We start from the raw sequence: 16,818 nt of genomic DNA, 5'->3' as shown, positions 1-16,818 counted from the left end.
TTAACGGTTATAAAGGCAGCGGGGATCAAATTGTCGCCAAAATATTTTTCTACAAAAAACAACACAAAATATACATTTTTTAACTTTTTTATTGAAAATCAAAATTATGACGAGCATATAGGTATAGAGTAGCCATTCATATGATATAATCACCGTTGGCATCAATAACAGCCTCAATACGACCTCTGAACCGGCCGCAGGCTCTTCTGACCATCTCATTGTCCATGTTGCCGAATACCTCCTTCATGGAGTCCATCAGGCTGGCCTTGGTGCTATGGGGATGTCTGTTGGTATGTCTCTCGACATAGCCCCAGACAAAATAGTCCAAAGGATTAAGGTTGGGAGAGTTCGGAGGCCACAAATCCTTGGTTACGACGTCATAACAGTTCTCGGTTAACCACTGCATGGATATTTTGGACACATGGCAGGGTGCTGAGTCCTGTTGCCACACCCAAGGCCTGTCTCCGGCCTTCATTGACCTGGTAGGGTCATCCTCAACCATATTCTTCACCTTGTCGACAAAGTCGGTGTCCCTGACCTTCCTGTCGGCGCCCTCCTCCTTGGGTGCCCTCTTTATGGTGGCATCAACATCCCAGGTGTCCTCTAGCTTCTTACAGATACGCGGAACAGTCCGTAAATTCACTCCTAAGGTTGAAGCAATCGTTGAATTGGAGGTTTCACTTCCATTATTAACCAATGCCATGACTATGGCGGACCTCGAAAGCTCCTCGTTCCACTTATAGCTCTTTATCTCCTCATATGATGACGGCATGATGCTAACTTAACTACGTATCGTCCGCTGACATGAATAGCTTTCCTATTTGGTAACCGGTTTTTTATTTGATAATGTCGTCTTCAAGTTATCAAGGTTTAAAATAGGCGACAGTTTGATCCCCGCTCCCTGTATGTTTTGTGAGAGCATCCGCCAGGTTTTGCTTTCCTGGAACGAAACAAAACAATTCTTGCGAAAAAGTCTCTTGAATCTCTGACACATGAGCTTGCACATGAGCCTTAAAAGAGTCTTTATCATTTTGAATCCAGTTAAATGCTGTTTTTGAATCACTCCACATATAAACCTTTTCTGTTTCCCATTGTAACGCGTTTATAATAGACTTCATCAGTCCTGTCATGATCAATAATCCATTTAGTTCCATTCTAGGTATGCTTTTGATTCGAATAGGAGTTACGTAAGACTTTGCCTCTATAAACTTGACTTCAAAACTTCCGTCCCAGTCTCCATCGAACAAACGCACAAGCTCCATAAGCTAATTATCCTCCTCCAACAGCAAATTTATGAATTTAAGGTCATCCTACTACATTTTTTGGACGTAATGATCTTATTATTTGTACTTCCTTCAACAGTTCCAGTGATTTGATTTTTGTCTTCCATACTTCTGCTTCTTTTTCTTCTAGAACTGTGTTCCAATCTATTCCTCGTTCCCACAAAGATTGAAAAGCTATTCTCAACTCAATCAAAACAGGAGTAACTATTCCGAGGGGATCCCATATTCGAGCAATAGCTGACAAAATCGTTCTCTTGTTAACTTTGATTAAATTTGGCCTTCTCTTACTCCTAGTCGTATATAATCCGACTCTACGTCCCAATTATGTACAAGAACTGGAATCACCGCACAAGGTTCTCCTGAGCTTAACGCACTGGAATACCATCTTTTAATTTTAAAACCTCCACAATGCAGAACACGATCTTCATCCATCATTATTTTACTAGCCACTTTCCACGGATGTAGCAATGTCATCAATATAAGTATCTTCAAATAAGACTCGTCTAGCTTCTGCGTACTCATTCACATATTTTTCAGCAATAAATCCGACGGCGCTTTGAGATAAGTCAAGACTAGGCGTATCTCCAAATATCAGACGTGTATATTCATATGTTTTCGGATTCGCTCTTTCATCTCCATTTCTCCATAAAATACGTTGATATTTTCTTTAAGTAACATGTAATAAAAATCTATAAAAATGGCTAAATTTATACAATTTTTGTTGTTAATTGATTAGGGACACTTAAAGTAAGATAGTTAGAGAATAATGTATTATACTTTCCCTAGTAATCTTTAATTATTGTCTACAAGATTGTTTAACCATGTAATAACATATTTTTAATATATTTTAGGGTGATATGTATAATAAAACTTAGGCAATGAATAGGTAAAAATTTTATGGAGGGCAAGGTTTAAGCCCTTTTGTTTGTAGATTCCTTAAGATTAATGTAAAAAGGGTTTTCATTGTTGTAAAACTTTGTTGTTTAGGCCCCCATAATGGCTCACATCAATAATTATAACGTCACGTGAAAACGTTCTATATTTTAAATGCAAATCTTATTCCTCTGGGGTTATTTTCCTCAGCCCTTCTAGTAGATTCTGGAGCTTTTAACGTAACCTCTCGCTCTCTAAAAAAGAAGAAATATATATTAGGTGAAATGAAGGGGAAAAGGGAATGTGAGGAGCATGTGATTGAATGGCGTACGGAAATCATTTTAAACTTTGTAGTATTGTAAGTTTTATTAGGAGTAAATGATTATATGCATAGAAGTATTGTTATTGCATTGCTCTTTTGTTGAGGAAAATGTTGTACTGAAGAAATGCAAAAAAGAAAAGTTTAATCTATATTTTAAAAAAACCAAAAAAATAAAGATTGAATAATTTTGACTTTCATTTATAATATTTGCTACTGAGTTTTGCTATTCTGGCTTAAAATTAAACACTTTTTCACAAAATTTTCACATTTGCAATGACATATCTCTTTTTTAACCTTAAATGCTTTTTGTCGCAATATGCACCATACCATAAAAAACAACAACAATAAAAACACATTTTTATAAAATATTTATCTAAAATTTGTCAAATTGCAACTTTTTTAAATATTTAAAACAACACTGTTGGTAAGTGCGATGAGATTTTAGTATAATTTTGCATTAGAAATCACGCTAAGTAAGTAATTAGTAATAAGAAAAAAAAAAAAAATAATAGAAATCTTTTTTTTTTGTATTACTTCTGTGAAACGTTTATCACTAATAAAATTATTTTCAGGCTAAAAAAAAAAAGCATACAACTTTTAATACAATATCAACAACTCTTCTTTTGATTATCTTCAAAGGCGTCCACAGGGGGTAGGCTAGAGGGACTGTAGTCCCTCCCCAAATTAAAGATATTTTTCTTCTTATAAGAAAGTTTGATATTTGATATTTAATTTGTTTTTTCAAATTTTTCTCCGAAAAAATTTTATGCTTGAAATTTTTTTCCAAGAAATTTAATATTTCAATTTTTCTCCAAAAAATATAATATTTGAAATTAAAAAAAAATTTAGATTTTAAATATAGTTTTTCAATTTCTTTTCCAAAAAATTAAATTTCTTATAAACAGCTGTGGGGCTTTGATTTTTTTTTCATAAAACGTAGTATTTTAAATTCTTTTTGAATGAGTTTATTATTTGTTAATGGCTGTTTATTTTTGAAATTTTTTTACGAAAATTATAAAACCTTGGCCCTTCCCAAAATATAATCTTGGAGACGCCCCTGATCTTTGAGCCTGTAGTAGTTTTTTACTGTCGCAATGAGTAATATAATATATATAAATTTTAACTAAAATCTTTCGATTTTTGATTATTCGAGTTCAATTATAGTCTAATTTAGCAAAAACATATTTTAATCAATTCGAGTCATTTTCGGAAGTTTTTGCAAGTTTTTTTTTTCAATTTTGATTAAATTTTCTTCATGTTGTATGTTTCTTCGATCTAAAATGAGTCCAACGATGACATTAAAATATGGTTGCTTGTTGAAAAATAATAAATAAGAATAATTTGAATGATGATGACGAGGCCCTTCGTTACAAAAATAATAGTATTGAAAATTGTTTGAAGCTCATTTAAAGTAGTTGCATAAATGTAAGATTGATATACCTGTGAAGTATTCACATATATATTTGACACGTAGCAATATATGCAAACATAATTTTTATAATATTTTTATTGCATTTGAATTTAAACTCTAACAAAAATAAACATGTTGTTTTATAAGATACATTTATATAACATACATATATGTAAATATATAGTACATTAAATACATTTATTTTTAAGACAAATAAATAGGTAAATACATAAATGGTTAATTAATTTTTACACCTTGTTTTAAGTACGTAGGAACTTCTTAAAACTCTGTCGTCACTTCGGATCGAATATGAGAATCATCTTCATTTGTTTCATTGTTATTATTATTGTTAGGACTTAAATTGGAATGTGTAAGCATAAAAGAGTTTCTTTTGTAGTCGAAAGAGGGATTTGTTTTTGAGGACTCAAGATTCCCTCCATTATGATCCTCAAGTTGCACGACAGTGTAAGTAGTTGGCCGTCCAACTGTTGTATCCGATAAGGATCTTCGATTTCGCGGGGAACAAAACTCTGGGAGAATGGATTTGTAGTGCTTTGCAAAATAGATGTAGAAGTTGACGGAGCTATTAAATGTTGTCAGTAAATGAGATACATTTGTGATTGTTTCAATCCAATGAGGCCAGACGAGGCGTCCAGTTCCGACCTGCAAAAAATAAAGATAATATAAATGAATAAAAGTATGTTTTAAAAACAAAGGTTGTGAATATGTACATTGGCCTTTAAGAAAAATACTATTAACTACCCTGATAAAACTGGCCGATACAATGAATAATACAAAATTGTGCCAATAAATATTGTTAAAAAAAATAAATGATAGATATGATCTCTATCGCATTTCTCAAGCTTTCTTCCAAAAACAGGGAGAAAAAAGGTAAGGAATCAATTTTTCCCTTCTGTGAAGTGTTGGATGGGTCATAGGACAGATTTCCTAATTAGTCTCCAACCTCTTTCAGTCTTTTTTTTATTAATCCAATATTTTAATGGGGGCTTCCGCAGGATTATATTTTAAGGTGGGCTTGTTTTTTGTGGAATTTCTTTGAAAAAAAAAAATCCAAAAATTCAAATTTTTTCAAAAAATGTCTAAAATCCTTAAAATATCAAAAATTAAATTTCGTTTAAAAATAAATCAGAAATTAAATTTCAAATGTTAAATTTTCAAGAATTTTTTTCAAAAATCTATAGTTATTCACAAAAAATTAAATTTGTTTGAAAAAAAATGCCTATATACAATTTTTTGGACAAAAATTTGGAATCTAAAATTTTTTAGAATTACATTTTGGTAAATTTGGATATATATATATATATTTTTCTTCTTTAGGAAGGGGGGGGGGGGCTACAAGTCTTTAGGATTGATTAGTCCGTTTTTCAGTCTTATGGTCTTAGCTATTTTTATATTTTCATCCGTACTAGCTATTATTAAAGAAAATACTAATGAATGATTTTTAGTATGTGTTATACATGAGTTTTATACGTTCTACTCACACACCTCGTATGACGTAATTCGTAAACTAAGTCATTTAGCTGTTCTAGTTATCATAAAAGACCAATAAGTACATGGGCCTAGGACTGAAATTTTTTATTTGTACTGGACATATTGGACTGCCGTCTTTTTAGTTCCTTTTTGACCAATCCCACACTACTTCTGTGTGATTATTCATCATTTATTTGAGGATTTTCCTACTAAAATATTGTCTTTTAAATGTATGTAAAACATTTCAAAGTCACATAACCTACTCATTTAAAAATTCCCAAACCAATTTTTTGGAAACTTTCCACCCCTTTGCAATTCTAATTGTAGCTAAATTTCATATTAATTATTAGGTTTAGCAAAGAGAGTCTATACTCTCAGTACCATGTATTAAAAAGGAAAGGAAAATAGGAGTAAATATATATTTGGTTGTAGATCGTAAGCATTTTTCAGTGTTCGAGTTTTTTTGTTGCTGGCAACCTGATTTTTTTTATTTTCTAAAGTTGTTTTCAATATTATTTCATTCTTGAAGGGAGAACATCGAAGTATTGTGTAACTACGTGAGAGTGTGAAAAACAGCGAGTAATTCTTCGATCTTTTTTGGAGAGTTATCTTATATATACATAAATAAAGCAAATCTATTGTAGGAAAACAAAATTTAACTTTTCGTCGACGCCTAATAACTCCGTGCAATGCCGGATACTATTGCTAGAATACCATATAGACTGCAAATGAATCAAAATAATTACTAAATTATAATTCACTACTTTATTATAAGGAGGGAATTATTTAATATTCTAAAAAAAAATCCAATTATTTTTGTACGACTAATACAGACAACAGTTATTCACCAAGTACAGTGTAAATTTGTATGTTAATTGGATATCACCGTGTCTAGTGAAGATAAGCTTATAAATTATGCATAAAACTGATTTTTTATCATATATAGTTATACCTAGGCTCGGGTTTACCGTGAGCGGGGTTTGAGACAAAGATAAATGTGGGATCCTTTATGGATCATAACTTGTATTTTTCTTTGGTGAGAAGGTAAACGTAAATATTTTTTTTTTCAAATTTGGAATTACATTTTTTTTTGTGTTAATGTTAAATTAGACCCTTTTGGACATTTTTTTTGATTGACTTTTTTTATATAAATATCATAGTTCTTATTTCTTTTTTTTTGTGTAAGAAAATTATTGATACAATTAAATTCACTTTTGGCGATTACATAACGAATATATATATATTATTAATTTAAAGTGCTACTACCCTTATTTGATTCCAATAATCTCCCTTAAAATTGGGACTAGATATAGCTAATTACATATAATTTGTGTTTAAAGAGTAAAGTAACATTGTATTGTTAGGAAAAAATAATTATTTTTCCAATCCTCAAAACACTTATAATAAGAACTTTGCTTAAGAGCCTTGAGCTCTTCCAGCGAAACAGTCTTTATCACATCAATCTTTGCAAATCTCGATTGTGGTGTTGTTTGTTGGCAAAAAAATATCTCACAGACAAATAGCAGTGAGTAGGGGCATTATTGTGATGCAAAAGCTATGAAATATTTTTCCACAATTCCGGACATTTTCTTCGTATTCCTCCTCACAAGTGATGCACAACTTCTAAATAATACTCTTAATTGCCCGTACGACCATATCGTAAGAACTCCTGATGCACTTTGTCAAGGTAGTCGAACAAAAAGTGATCAAAACGTCCAAAAGCAAAGCTTGTCATTTCCATCTTTCCGTCACTCTTGGAAGAGTTTGTACCACTTGTAAGCATTTTTTTAATCAATACAGTTTCACCGTAACCCACTGCCAACATTTCAAGTGTTTTGGAGTAATTAATTTATTTTTACACAAAATTTGATGCAAATTCTTTGACCCATATTTTTGAATAGCAAAAAATCGCTCAACACGCAAAATACTTCTAACCGTATTACCTCTCAAAAAAAAAAACAAAAAAAACAAAACATATGTACTACATAGATGAAATATTGAATACATGTTTGTGGCGAATGTACTGAAATAAAAAAAAAGAGCATACCATATGTTCGTTGCCTGCAAATATGTAAATTCACCTTTTTTTTTTGTATACACACCTCGTATATTTTATATTTAATTAGTCATCAGCTTATAGTTTTATAGATCAAAGTAGAAATACTCTGCTTTGATCAGTATCCTAATTATATTAAATGTATGAACATAAAAAAATCCTGCTAGAGACACATCACTACTCATGAATTTTAATCATAATTAATAGACTAAGTACTTTACTACTTAGGTATTCTTTATACAATACATTACATAAAGAAGTTTATTTGAAGTATAAATAATTGTTTTCTTATTCATAATTGAGTATTTGCTCCTAATGTCGATTTTATTAATATTAATAATTTCATATTAATTTTTGAACAAAATTTTTTCTAGGTTGAGAAATAAAACTTCATTGTGTTCCTATTTAGATTTGTATTTATTAAACTTCTTGCATATTACATAATAATTGATAATTACTAGACTTAGGATTTGTGAGCGATTGGGCAATCGCTCAAAAATTGCAAGTTTTGACCTATGTGGCTGAAATCGCTCATTTTTTAAGCTTGGTATTAAATAAATTGAGCAAATTTGGATTCTAATTAGATTAAACAACTTCTTGGAGGATATTTTTGGAGGGAAAATTCACCTGCAAACCCCTCTTTCATTTGAAAGGAAAACCACGCATATGAGGCAATAAGTTTTATGATTACATGATCGTATATGTGGGAAGCCAGATTCCGACAACATCTTACGAGAGAAAGAGAAAATTTTGACGTAAAATTACTATTGAATAGTCACCATTGAACCTTGTAACAAAGGAGAAATACTTTTGCGCCAAATTATTCCTAACTATCATTGACTATTGTGCAACTTCACTTCAATTTGTTAGTAGTCACGGATAAAGGTTACCATATACTACAACCTATTTGAAGAGTTAAAGTAAATTGTATGAGAATTGAATCAACAAGAGGCACTTGCGATTAAAAATTGCTAGCAAGTTCTTAAAGATCCAGTCCCGGGAAGCCTTTCATCAAAGCTAATTATGTTATTTTTACTGGAAACTATTACAAATATTGAAGCAGAAAGCAAACTCAAGTATGATTCTATGAATACACTTTCTGAAGCCGAAAAAAAGATTAAGATAATTTCTGAAAAAAAGGAAAATACTTAAGAGAAAAATGACTTCTTTCATTCACAAAAATCTTGATCTTCCATTTATGCAAAAGGTTGTTGTTATAATCAGTGGTGGTGATGATGAGATACATCCATCTAACAAGACTCCTGAAGACCTTGGCAACCTCAAATTAGCTCCAACTACAAATATGGACGTTAAAAGGTTTTAAGCATGTTTAAAACTACCATTATTGATTGAATAGAAAAATTATCGAAAGAAAATCTGTATAAAATCTCGATTTGTCGATATTATATAGCAAAATTGAACAATAAATTATGATAAATATAAAAAAAACAAACAAATGACATTAAATCATCCTTATAAAAACAACTTTTTCTTTAAATAGAAATTGCTCGAATTTTATATTTCGGTACTTATTTTTCAAAAATTAAGTGTTTTTTGCTCATTTTGACAAAAAAAAAAAAAAAAATACTCAAAAATCGTAAATCTTATTATTAATCAGAGAATTTTAAAATTTATGTACATAATTTCAACGAATTTCTGTTTCAAAAAATTATAATATTGCACCTGATTTGACCAAATGGACCAAGACCAAGTGACTTTCAAAAAATGGTATGGATCCCTCAATATCTTGGTTTTGGACCTACATATCTTGATTTTCTAAATCTTGGTTTCAATTAACTTCATTTCCAGAACTACATATGTATATTAATAAAAAAGCCAACTAAAAATATTAATACCTTATAATATATAAAGAACCTCATACTAAAGAATATTGTGTATAACCTTCAAAAAGCTATCATTGATTTGATATTAATCAGAATAAAAACTATTGATTAAAATCAATAATCTATGACATCCATATTAGATTATGCTTTCTTAATAACTAATCTTTTAATCCAGATTATTAACTTCATTTGAGTATTCAATTTAACTAATGGAAATTCTGGATTTGAAAAATGGAGTTCCTACATATGCCAAGTTGGTTTTAGTATGAGTGGGACCTGGGGCAAATATAAATGTGTGAGCTCTTTTTTTTCTTTCCTTATATAAAATTTTATTTTAGAAAATACAATGCAGAGCTATCCGCAGTGGGCCCTAGTCAAGAACTGGGCACTGGGACAAGTGCCCTTTATGTCTTTTTATAAACGGACTAGTCATCTTCTTCTCATTATTTAGAATATGTCAAAAGTATGCTTCAAGCTATACAAATGCTCATCGAGAAAGTAAATGGGAAATAAATGTTCGACAATCATTCGTGTGCTAACTTAAATATCAGAACCCTCCGAGAGTAGATGATAAATCATGGAATAAAATTATATTTGGACATTCTATGAGATCTTGTGCCCCAAGTAATTGAACAGAATATATTTCCAATTCCCAGAGTTGAAATATATATAAATCATTATTGTGTTTATTTAATAGTAACAACACACGATTTTCACGACTAGGCATGATTTCTTTCTTTTTTTCGAGAAAAATATTGAATTATGCTATCAAGGAATCATTAACCATTCTTCCAAAAAGAGAAAAAAATAATGCTCTAAAGAGCTTAACTTGTAGTATGCCAATTACGTCAATCCTTCCAAATTTTGGACACATATTTTTTATTTTATAGTTAGCTTAACAAGAGATAATTGTTGTTTAGCAAATCAATGTTCAGAACACTAACGACAGCAGACAAAAAATAGCTTTAGTTTTCCTTTTAGATAATTTTGGGAAATATGAACATATTACTGTCTAATTCCCTTTAAGTTTTATCCCAAAAGTCTTTCACAAGGTTCCGAGTTTAAAATATATTTAACTTCTGCACGGTTTTACCATACTAACACAAAAATACCCTATGTATTTTGCAGTCAGCTGTCAAATCCCTCGTCTCACTTGATACATCGGGGCTATTTCCTAATCTATTCTTAATGATAAATAAATGAAGCAATAAGTTATTTATATACCATATATGGTTCTTTCCAAAGGGAGAGGATTTCAATTTCTTGTCGTTGCATATTTATATATATATATAATATTGACCATTTTATTATTTCTATAAATAAATTTTGGCTATCATAAACGATAATATTACAAATACATACCTACGCTTATAATAAAATATTACTTAGCAATATCATATTATAGTATCGAATAAAGTACTATGTAGGATTTTAATATTATGCAATATATACCATATATATATAATAATAATAATTTTGAAAATTGTGGAAAAATAATATTGGAATGATAGTCTGGGAGTAATTAAGAGATAAATTGCAGTTGGTTTGATGAACTTATAAGGCTAACTACTGATTTGGGGTTTTTTTTTGGGGTTCTTTTCGGAGGAAAGGTTGAGGGATCCAATAAAGGTAACGACTTAGCTGATGATTAGATAATAATATTTACTAGAAAAGTTTTTACAAGGTTTGTTCAAAATTAATTTTACCCAACTACAAATATGTGATATAATTTGTTATTGATCGATTCATATTACTCATTCATTTATACTAACTACACATACGCATACATTAAAGTGCATCATACCTCCCCCCTTCCTCAAGTAATAAAATATTTCCTTCTTAGTATAATAAAAATGTTCTACCTATAATAAAAACACACCGTATGAAATATTTTTAAATTAAATAAACTCTTCCGGGCCCACATTAAGCATTTTGAAATGAGAATATTATAGTATATGGTTATATTATTATGGTTAGCAATGCCAAACATTTGTATGTGCTTTTTCAAGAATTATGTATTTAATACTATTATTGTTAACTTGCACTTCCTCAAAAATATATTGTTTTAATTTTATTGAGCAAGGGATACATGGTTACTTATCTAGAAATATTGCATTAATAGCATAAGAAATTCCGTCACTTCAGTGAGATTTAAAACTTATGAGTACTTTGACAAATAAGCAAAAGTGGTTGACTGTAATCATCGATGATGTGAACGAAGCTCCTTAGGATTCCATTTTACAAAATAGGAACTGACCGACACTCAGAAAAGAAATATAACTATGAAAAGAATGGTAATGCTGAAACTATGAAAATCTGAAAAATCAGTTGTGTCGAGTGTGTTTGACACAAATGCCTCTAACACAGTTCATGTTTTTGCTGCTTATATTTGTCTTCTACAATTCTTGGGACGGACGTTACTCTGGGCACCCTGTCGTCATAACATTGGCGGGTTGATGCTGGCACAGATATTCAGAGACCTGAAAATAGAAACGTCGAAATCACCAGAAGTAACCATCTCCAAAATATTGTTGAAAGTGTGAGTTGCCCACGAAAAAAAAAAGTTGACACTCTTTGATTTAAGTTCATGGATGAAATTGAGACTGTGGTACAAATGGTGAAATGAAGCACTTCAGTTTGTCAAAAGTATCTACATAAGATCTGCATGAAGATTACAAGGAATTCTTTGAACTATGCGTGTTGTATTTATATGCCCTCTGAAACAAGGATTTTTGCCGCGGATACTTCTTGGAATGATTTGTGTCTGTGCAAGAAATCCCTGCAATATATAGTAATTAATGCAAGCCTGTCTAAGAGTAGATCTGCTCTATCTAGTCATCTGTAGTATTTAAACGCAGAAATAGTACCACCATCACTCATAAGTGATTTAACTCCATAAAGTGAGCGACACAATATGGTTAAGAGGCTAATAGTAATGAGATATGCACTCGGTCACAGAAAGGACATACATATATATTGCTTTGGTACATGTTTTTGGAAAACACGTTTTCTAATTGACATGACACAGTCTACGAAACTCACTGATTTATTTTCATGCTACTCCTGGGTCGTCTTTACATTGCTGGGCTTTGAGACTAACTTCCTGGCAAAAAAAAGTCACAGAGTGGATACATTTTTCGCCTTATATATCTACAAATCAAAGATCAATTCCATTAACATCATGAATGACTGTGGTAAAAGAGGTGTAAAACTAAGCTCGGACTTTACTGGTGTCGCTAAATTAGAAAAACATTTTCAAAATGTTTTACATGTAGTAGAAACAAATAGGATTACGCAAAAGAAAGTTAATGCAATAGTGAGTAAACATGGTTAGCTGTGAAGATTATCACTTTGTAGATTATGTATTTACCTATGATTTATTCATTTTGAACATAAGTTTTACGAACATTATATTATGTAGTTGTAATCAACTATAAATATCAATTGGAATATTAACCATAACATTATTATCCGTATATGAACTATAAATTCTGCTTTTAAAGCTGTTTGTCTAATTTTTACCTTTTACAAAATCCCTATTTGATACAGTATATGGAATGGTTTTTTTTGTAGAAATTATTTATTTAGCAATAGTTATATTCTGACTCAAAAATTTAATAATTTCCCTATTTTTCAGCAGTTTAACTAGAACACATTTTGTTTTCATTCAATTCTATATATGTAAAATATGTTTTTTGTTGAGGAGTGATGAAATATTTATTATATAAAAAAAACCTAGTTTTACTATAATTTATGGCACCATAAGATATTCCATTCGAAACGTGACACATGTATAAATAAAATCATACTTCAAAAAGAGCATCATTACGAAATTGAAGAAAACTTTATTTCCAAGTGGGGAATGAGATGAAATTAATTGTAAAAATAGTATAACAAAGGGTTAATTAAATTATCTTATTTGAACTTCTTGCCCGATCAAAAAAGTTTGAAAGTTATTATATGAATTTTTTTTATAAAATGTCAACCATGTGATTTTTATCTTTAAATAAAATAAAATTACTAATGAATTAATTATACATATACCGAGTGGTCCATTGAAATTTGAACACTTACTAATTCAATAATTTACGAAGGTATAGTGATTGAAATTATTTTTATTTTGATATATTAAAGAATAAGCAATTAGTTACAAAAAAAAAAAAAACCTGAGTTCCACAGTATACGTACAAGTTGAGAAAATGACACCTGAACGTTAATTACAATTTTTAATTCTCGCACTCCAAGCAGTAATGTGTCTCCAGGACAACTGTCAACGCCGTCAGCAAGTCCAAAACGTTGGAGAGGCAGAAGTGATCTGTCAAAAAGGCCAAACTGGATATCCAAGGAAGTTAAAGAAAACAGCCCAGGTCAATCCCCTCAAGTCCATGAGGGTCCATGTAAGAGGTCTTGGTGTTTCTCACCCAGCTGTCCATAGAGCTATCAAAAAGAGGGTGGAAAAGCCTTGTCAAGTTAAAGAGGCTCCTTTTGACACTAGCAATGAAAGAACCCCATCTTTTGCTTTGCAATACTCTTTTGAATGATTCGTTGTTAGAGTTCTTTTGAAATCTTTTTTGACACCTTAAGCCTCGACTACAACTTTTACGCGTATATCAAGGGGAAGGCCTGCAGTGTCCGTCATCCAAACATCGAGGCCCTTTAAGCCCACTGTCAGTCATCACCGGAACACCATGGCAAAGGACTACATCCACAGAGGGTGCCAGGCATTCCAACGCCATCTAGAAGCCCTTATTGTTGCTAAGGGCGGCTACATTAATGATTAATAGAGCTCATACATACATCTATTTAAAGTATTAATTTCGCAAGAATTCTATTTTTAATTAATAAATTATATCTTGTTAAATTATAAAATTCAAAGTGTTCAGATTTTAATGGATCACTTAGTATGTATACAATTTTATACTTACTATGATCTAAGAACTTTTTGAATTATATGCTATTAAATATGATGATTGTAATTAAATAAGTCTCAATCTCAAAGTATCATTTTATGTTGCTTATTGGCTGGTTGTTTTTAAAAGGTTTTAATTGTTAGTGTGTTTTACAAAAATTGTAAATCCAATGCTGATCCAATGAAAAAGGTAAGTTCCACATAAAATTTATAAAGTATCTTGATATCTCTCTGTTTCTGAATAAATAACTAGGCTCTCATACTTTCAAAGGTGTCTCGTGTCATCCTTACTTAAAATGTTTTTTCTCTGGTGGTTTAAGGATGGAATTACATGAAAGGATCTAGATGTTATAAAAAGCGTGAAAAAGCGATTTTACGCCAAATGTAGTGCTAAGTCTACTAATTAAAGATGTGGTAGTGCTTAAACCAAACCCAAATATGCTCTAGGAATTCATTATGGAATTTGGGTAGTACATTGGATAAGTTTACCCACACGTCCTACTTTCTCTTTCTATCTTGTATACAGCTACAACAGATAGTTGAAACTCTATTATCGTAACCTTTTAATATTAAGGTAATAACTTTTAAAGAGAAAAATATATATTTGACGTAGATGGAGAGGATCTCGACTTTTTCGAGATATTCGTACATTTAGTACCCTGAAGGATCATGAAAGTAAATGGAAGGTCTCATTATGAGGAGGAGGAGGTTGTCTTATCAAGTATTCAGGGGAGGAGGTTGGACTTGGAGTCGATCCATGGACTGAGGGATGATGCCATCTTATTAAGTAAAACACTACAACTTTTTTTGTATCTATAATGAACCATTACAGTATAATTACAGGCAGCATGGATGTAATATATATCTTAGAGAAGAAATTCCATTGCATCAAATCAATGAACTCCTGTAACAGAAAATTACTATAAACTTTATAGTAATTTCTGTAATATATGTATAAAGTTTCGAATGGAATTTCCTATGGTGCCATAAATTATAGTAAAACTATGTTTCTTACTTAACAAATATGTTATCTCTCCTCTACAAGAAATGATACATTTATAGCATTGGATCAAAATAAAATGCTTCTTTAGTATATTTATATTATAAATATCAATATACTTTGTAAATAATAATAATGGTCTAAATCCTACATGGAAACTTATACGAGCCATTGTGAAGAATTTGGTCGAGATCTCTCTCCTCCTAGTCCAATAATATTTTTTTCACTTTGCGAAGTTATTTCCTTATTATTAAAAAGTTGGGGTATTTGAATTTTAAGTATCTGCTATCCGTGTCTCCAAATCCGATATAGAAAGAGAAAGTATGACGTGTGGGCAAACTTACAGAATGTACCCATGAAATTCGTTGTCCTAAAAAAATAGGACCACTTATATAATATGAGTTCAAAATATAACATTACTTGGAATCTAGAATTTGTTTAGAATTACCAAAACAAAATAAAAAAATAAATATATATATGTGCAGTATGCGGCAACGAATAATGTAGTTGGATTAAAACTTGTTTTGAGCTCGTACCCCTTATTTTGAACTATTTTAAGTTGGATGAGCTAATTCTATAAATTCTATAATCCAATTAAAATATTTAAAAAAACAACAAAACTCATTCGTATTGCAATCAAGAGTGACGATGGAGGTTCAAAGAAAAATGATATTCTACTTGCTCGACGCCCATGTCAAGGTGGCAGAAATTGTCAGGATCGTCAGCTGCTCAGAGGCTCGTCTTGAAGTTGAAAAAGGATGGCATGACCCTAGCACAGAGTCTTTGCAGCCGTAGTCTCAACAAAATTTGGTCTCCAGCCTTTTTGGACTCAGTGATGGACAAGATAGACAAGAGTCCGAAGAAGAGTATGAGAAAGATTGCCAATTTTTAAATTAAAAAGATATATTTGAAATTTTATTTACAAAAAAAAATAATTTTCTGTAATTAGCTATGCATTTTTTTTTTTTTTTCAAAAAAATGAAATATTTGAAATGTTATATTTGAATTTAAAAAGAAAAAGAAAATCCAAAAACCCCTGCAATTTATAATCCTGAGGACGTCCCTGAAGGTCAAAAGACTTTTGACCGCCGTCAAGCCCGTACCTGAAACCCCTGGACTATGGAGTGTGGGGGAAAAAATTGAGAGGAAGGATTGTGCGACCTCTCAACCCAATGTGGAGTCCCTGAAGGCTGCAGTATACAAGGAGTGGGAGGACATGTACGAAGACTTTATGAGAAAGACGTACTTGGCCTTCTTCTCCAGGATCGAGGCCCTGCTGGTGCTCTAGGGAGGCCAGTTTAAGAAATGATATAGCTACTGAAATCCCTAATTAACCAGTAGAAATTTCAATGCCTCGACTTTTATTTTCGTAAATCTCGGCGAAATTGTACACCAGAATAAATTACTACACGATTCGCTCCCACCCACCATATTTCCAGTTTGTTTGACAAAATAATACTGAGTATTCATAAAATAAATAAAGTTCAAAAAATAAAATTTGGTACAAAAAATGCCCCATATACCTATATAAGAAAATACATAAATCAAAAAGTTCCACTTATGTACAAAAAAACAATAAATTCACGTCCTTTAAGATGATAATGTTCTGCATTACCTAAAGTTTGTAGA

The 16,818-nt window shown here is 31.1% G+C and overlaps 2 protein-coding genes across 2 annotated transcripts in view; both read right to left on the bottom strand.

Moving 5' to 3' along the window:
• Nucleotides 1-863: 863 nt before the first annotated feature.
• On the bottom strand, nucleotides 864-1,262 carry LOC139907092 (uncharacterized). The gene has a single exon (XM_071893100.1). The coding sequence runs from the start codon at nucleotides 1,260-1,262 to the stop codon at nucleotides 864-866; it is 399 nt and encodes a 132-aa protein (XP_071749201.1).
• Nucleotides 1,263-3,970: 2,708 nt separating this feature from the next.
• The window catches only part of LOC121128220 (FMRFamide receptor), a 55,045-nt gene continuing 42,197 nt past the window's right edge, over nucleotides 3,971-16,818 (bottom strand). The window contains exon 3 of the mRNA XM_040723791.2: nucleotides 3,971-4,552. Coding sequence (XP_040579725.1) covers nucleotides 4,169-4,552 — 384 coding nt within the window. The 3' untranslated portion in view covers nucleotides 3,971-4,168. The remainder of the gene's footprint in view (nucleotides 4,553-16,818) is intronic.

The sequence above is a fragment of the Lepeophtheirus salmonis genome, chromosome 13, assembly GCF_016086655.4.
Source record: "Lepeophtheirus salmonis chromosome 13, UVic_Lsal_1.4, whole genome shotgun sequence".
NCBI classification, from domain to species: Eukaryota; Metazoa; Arthropoda; class Copepoda; order Siphonostomatoida; family Caligidae; genus Lepeophtheirus; species Lepeophtheirus salmonis.
This window is presented reverse-complemented; position numbering and strand designations above follow the sequence as displayed.

What these genes read in the sequence shown, in the direction of transcription:
- LOC139907092 (XM_071893100.1), bottom strand. Translation starts at nt 1,262, where the DNA reads ATGGAGCTTGTGCGTTTGTTCGATGGAGACTGGGACGGAAGTTTTGAA.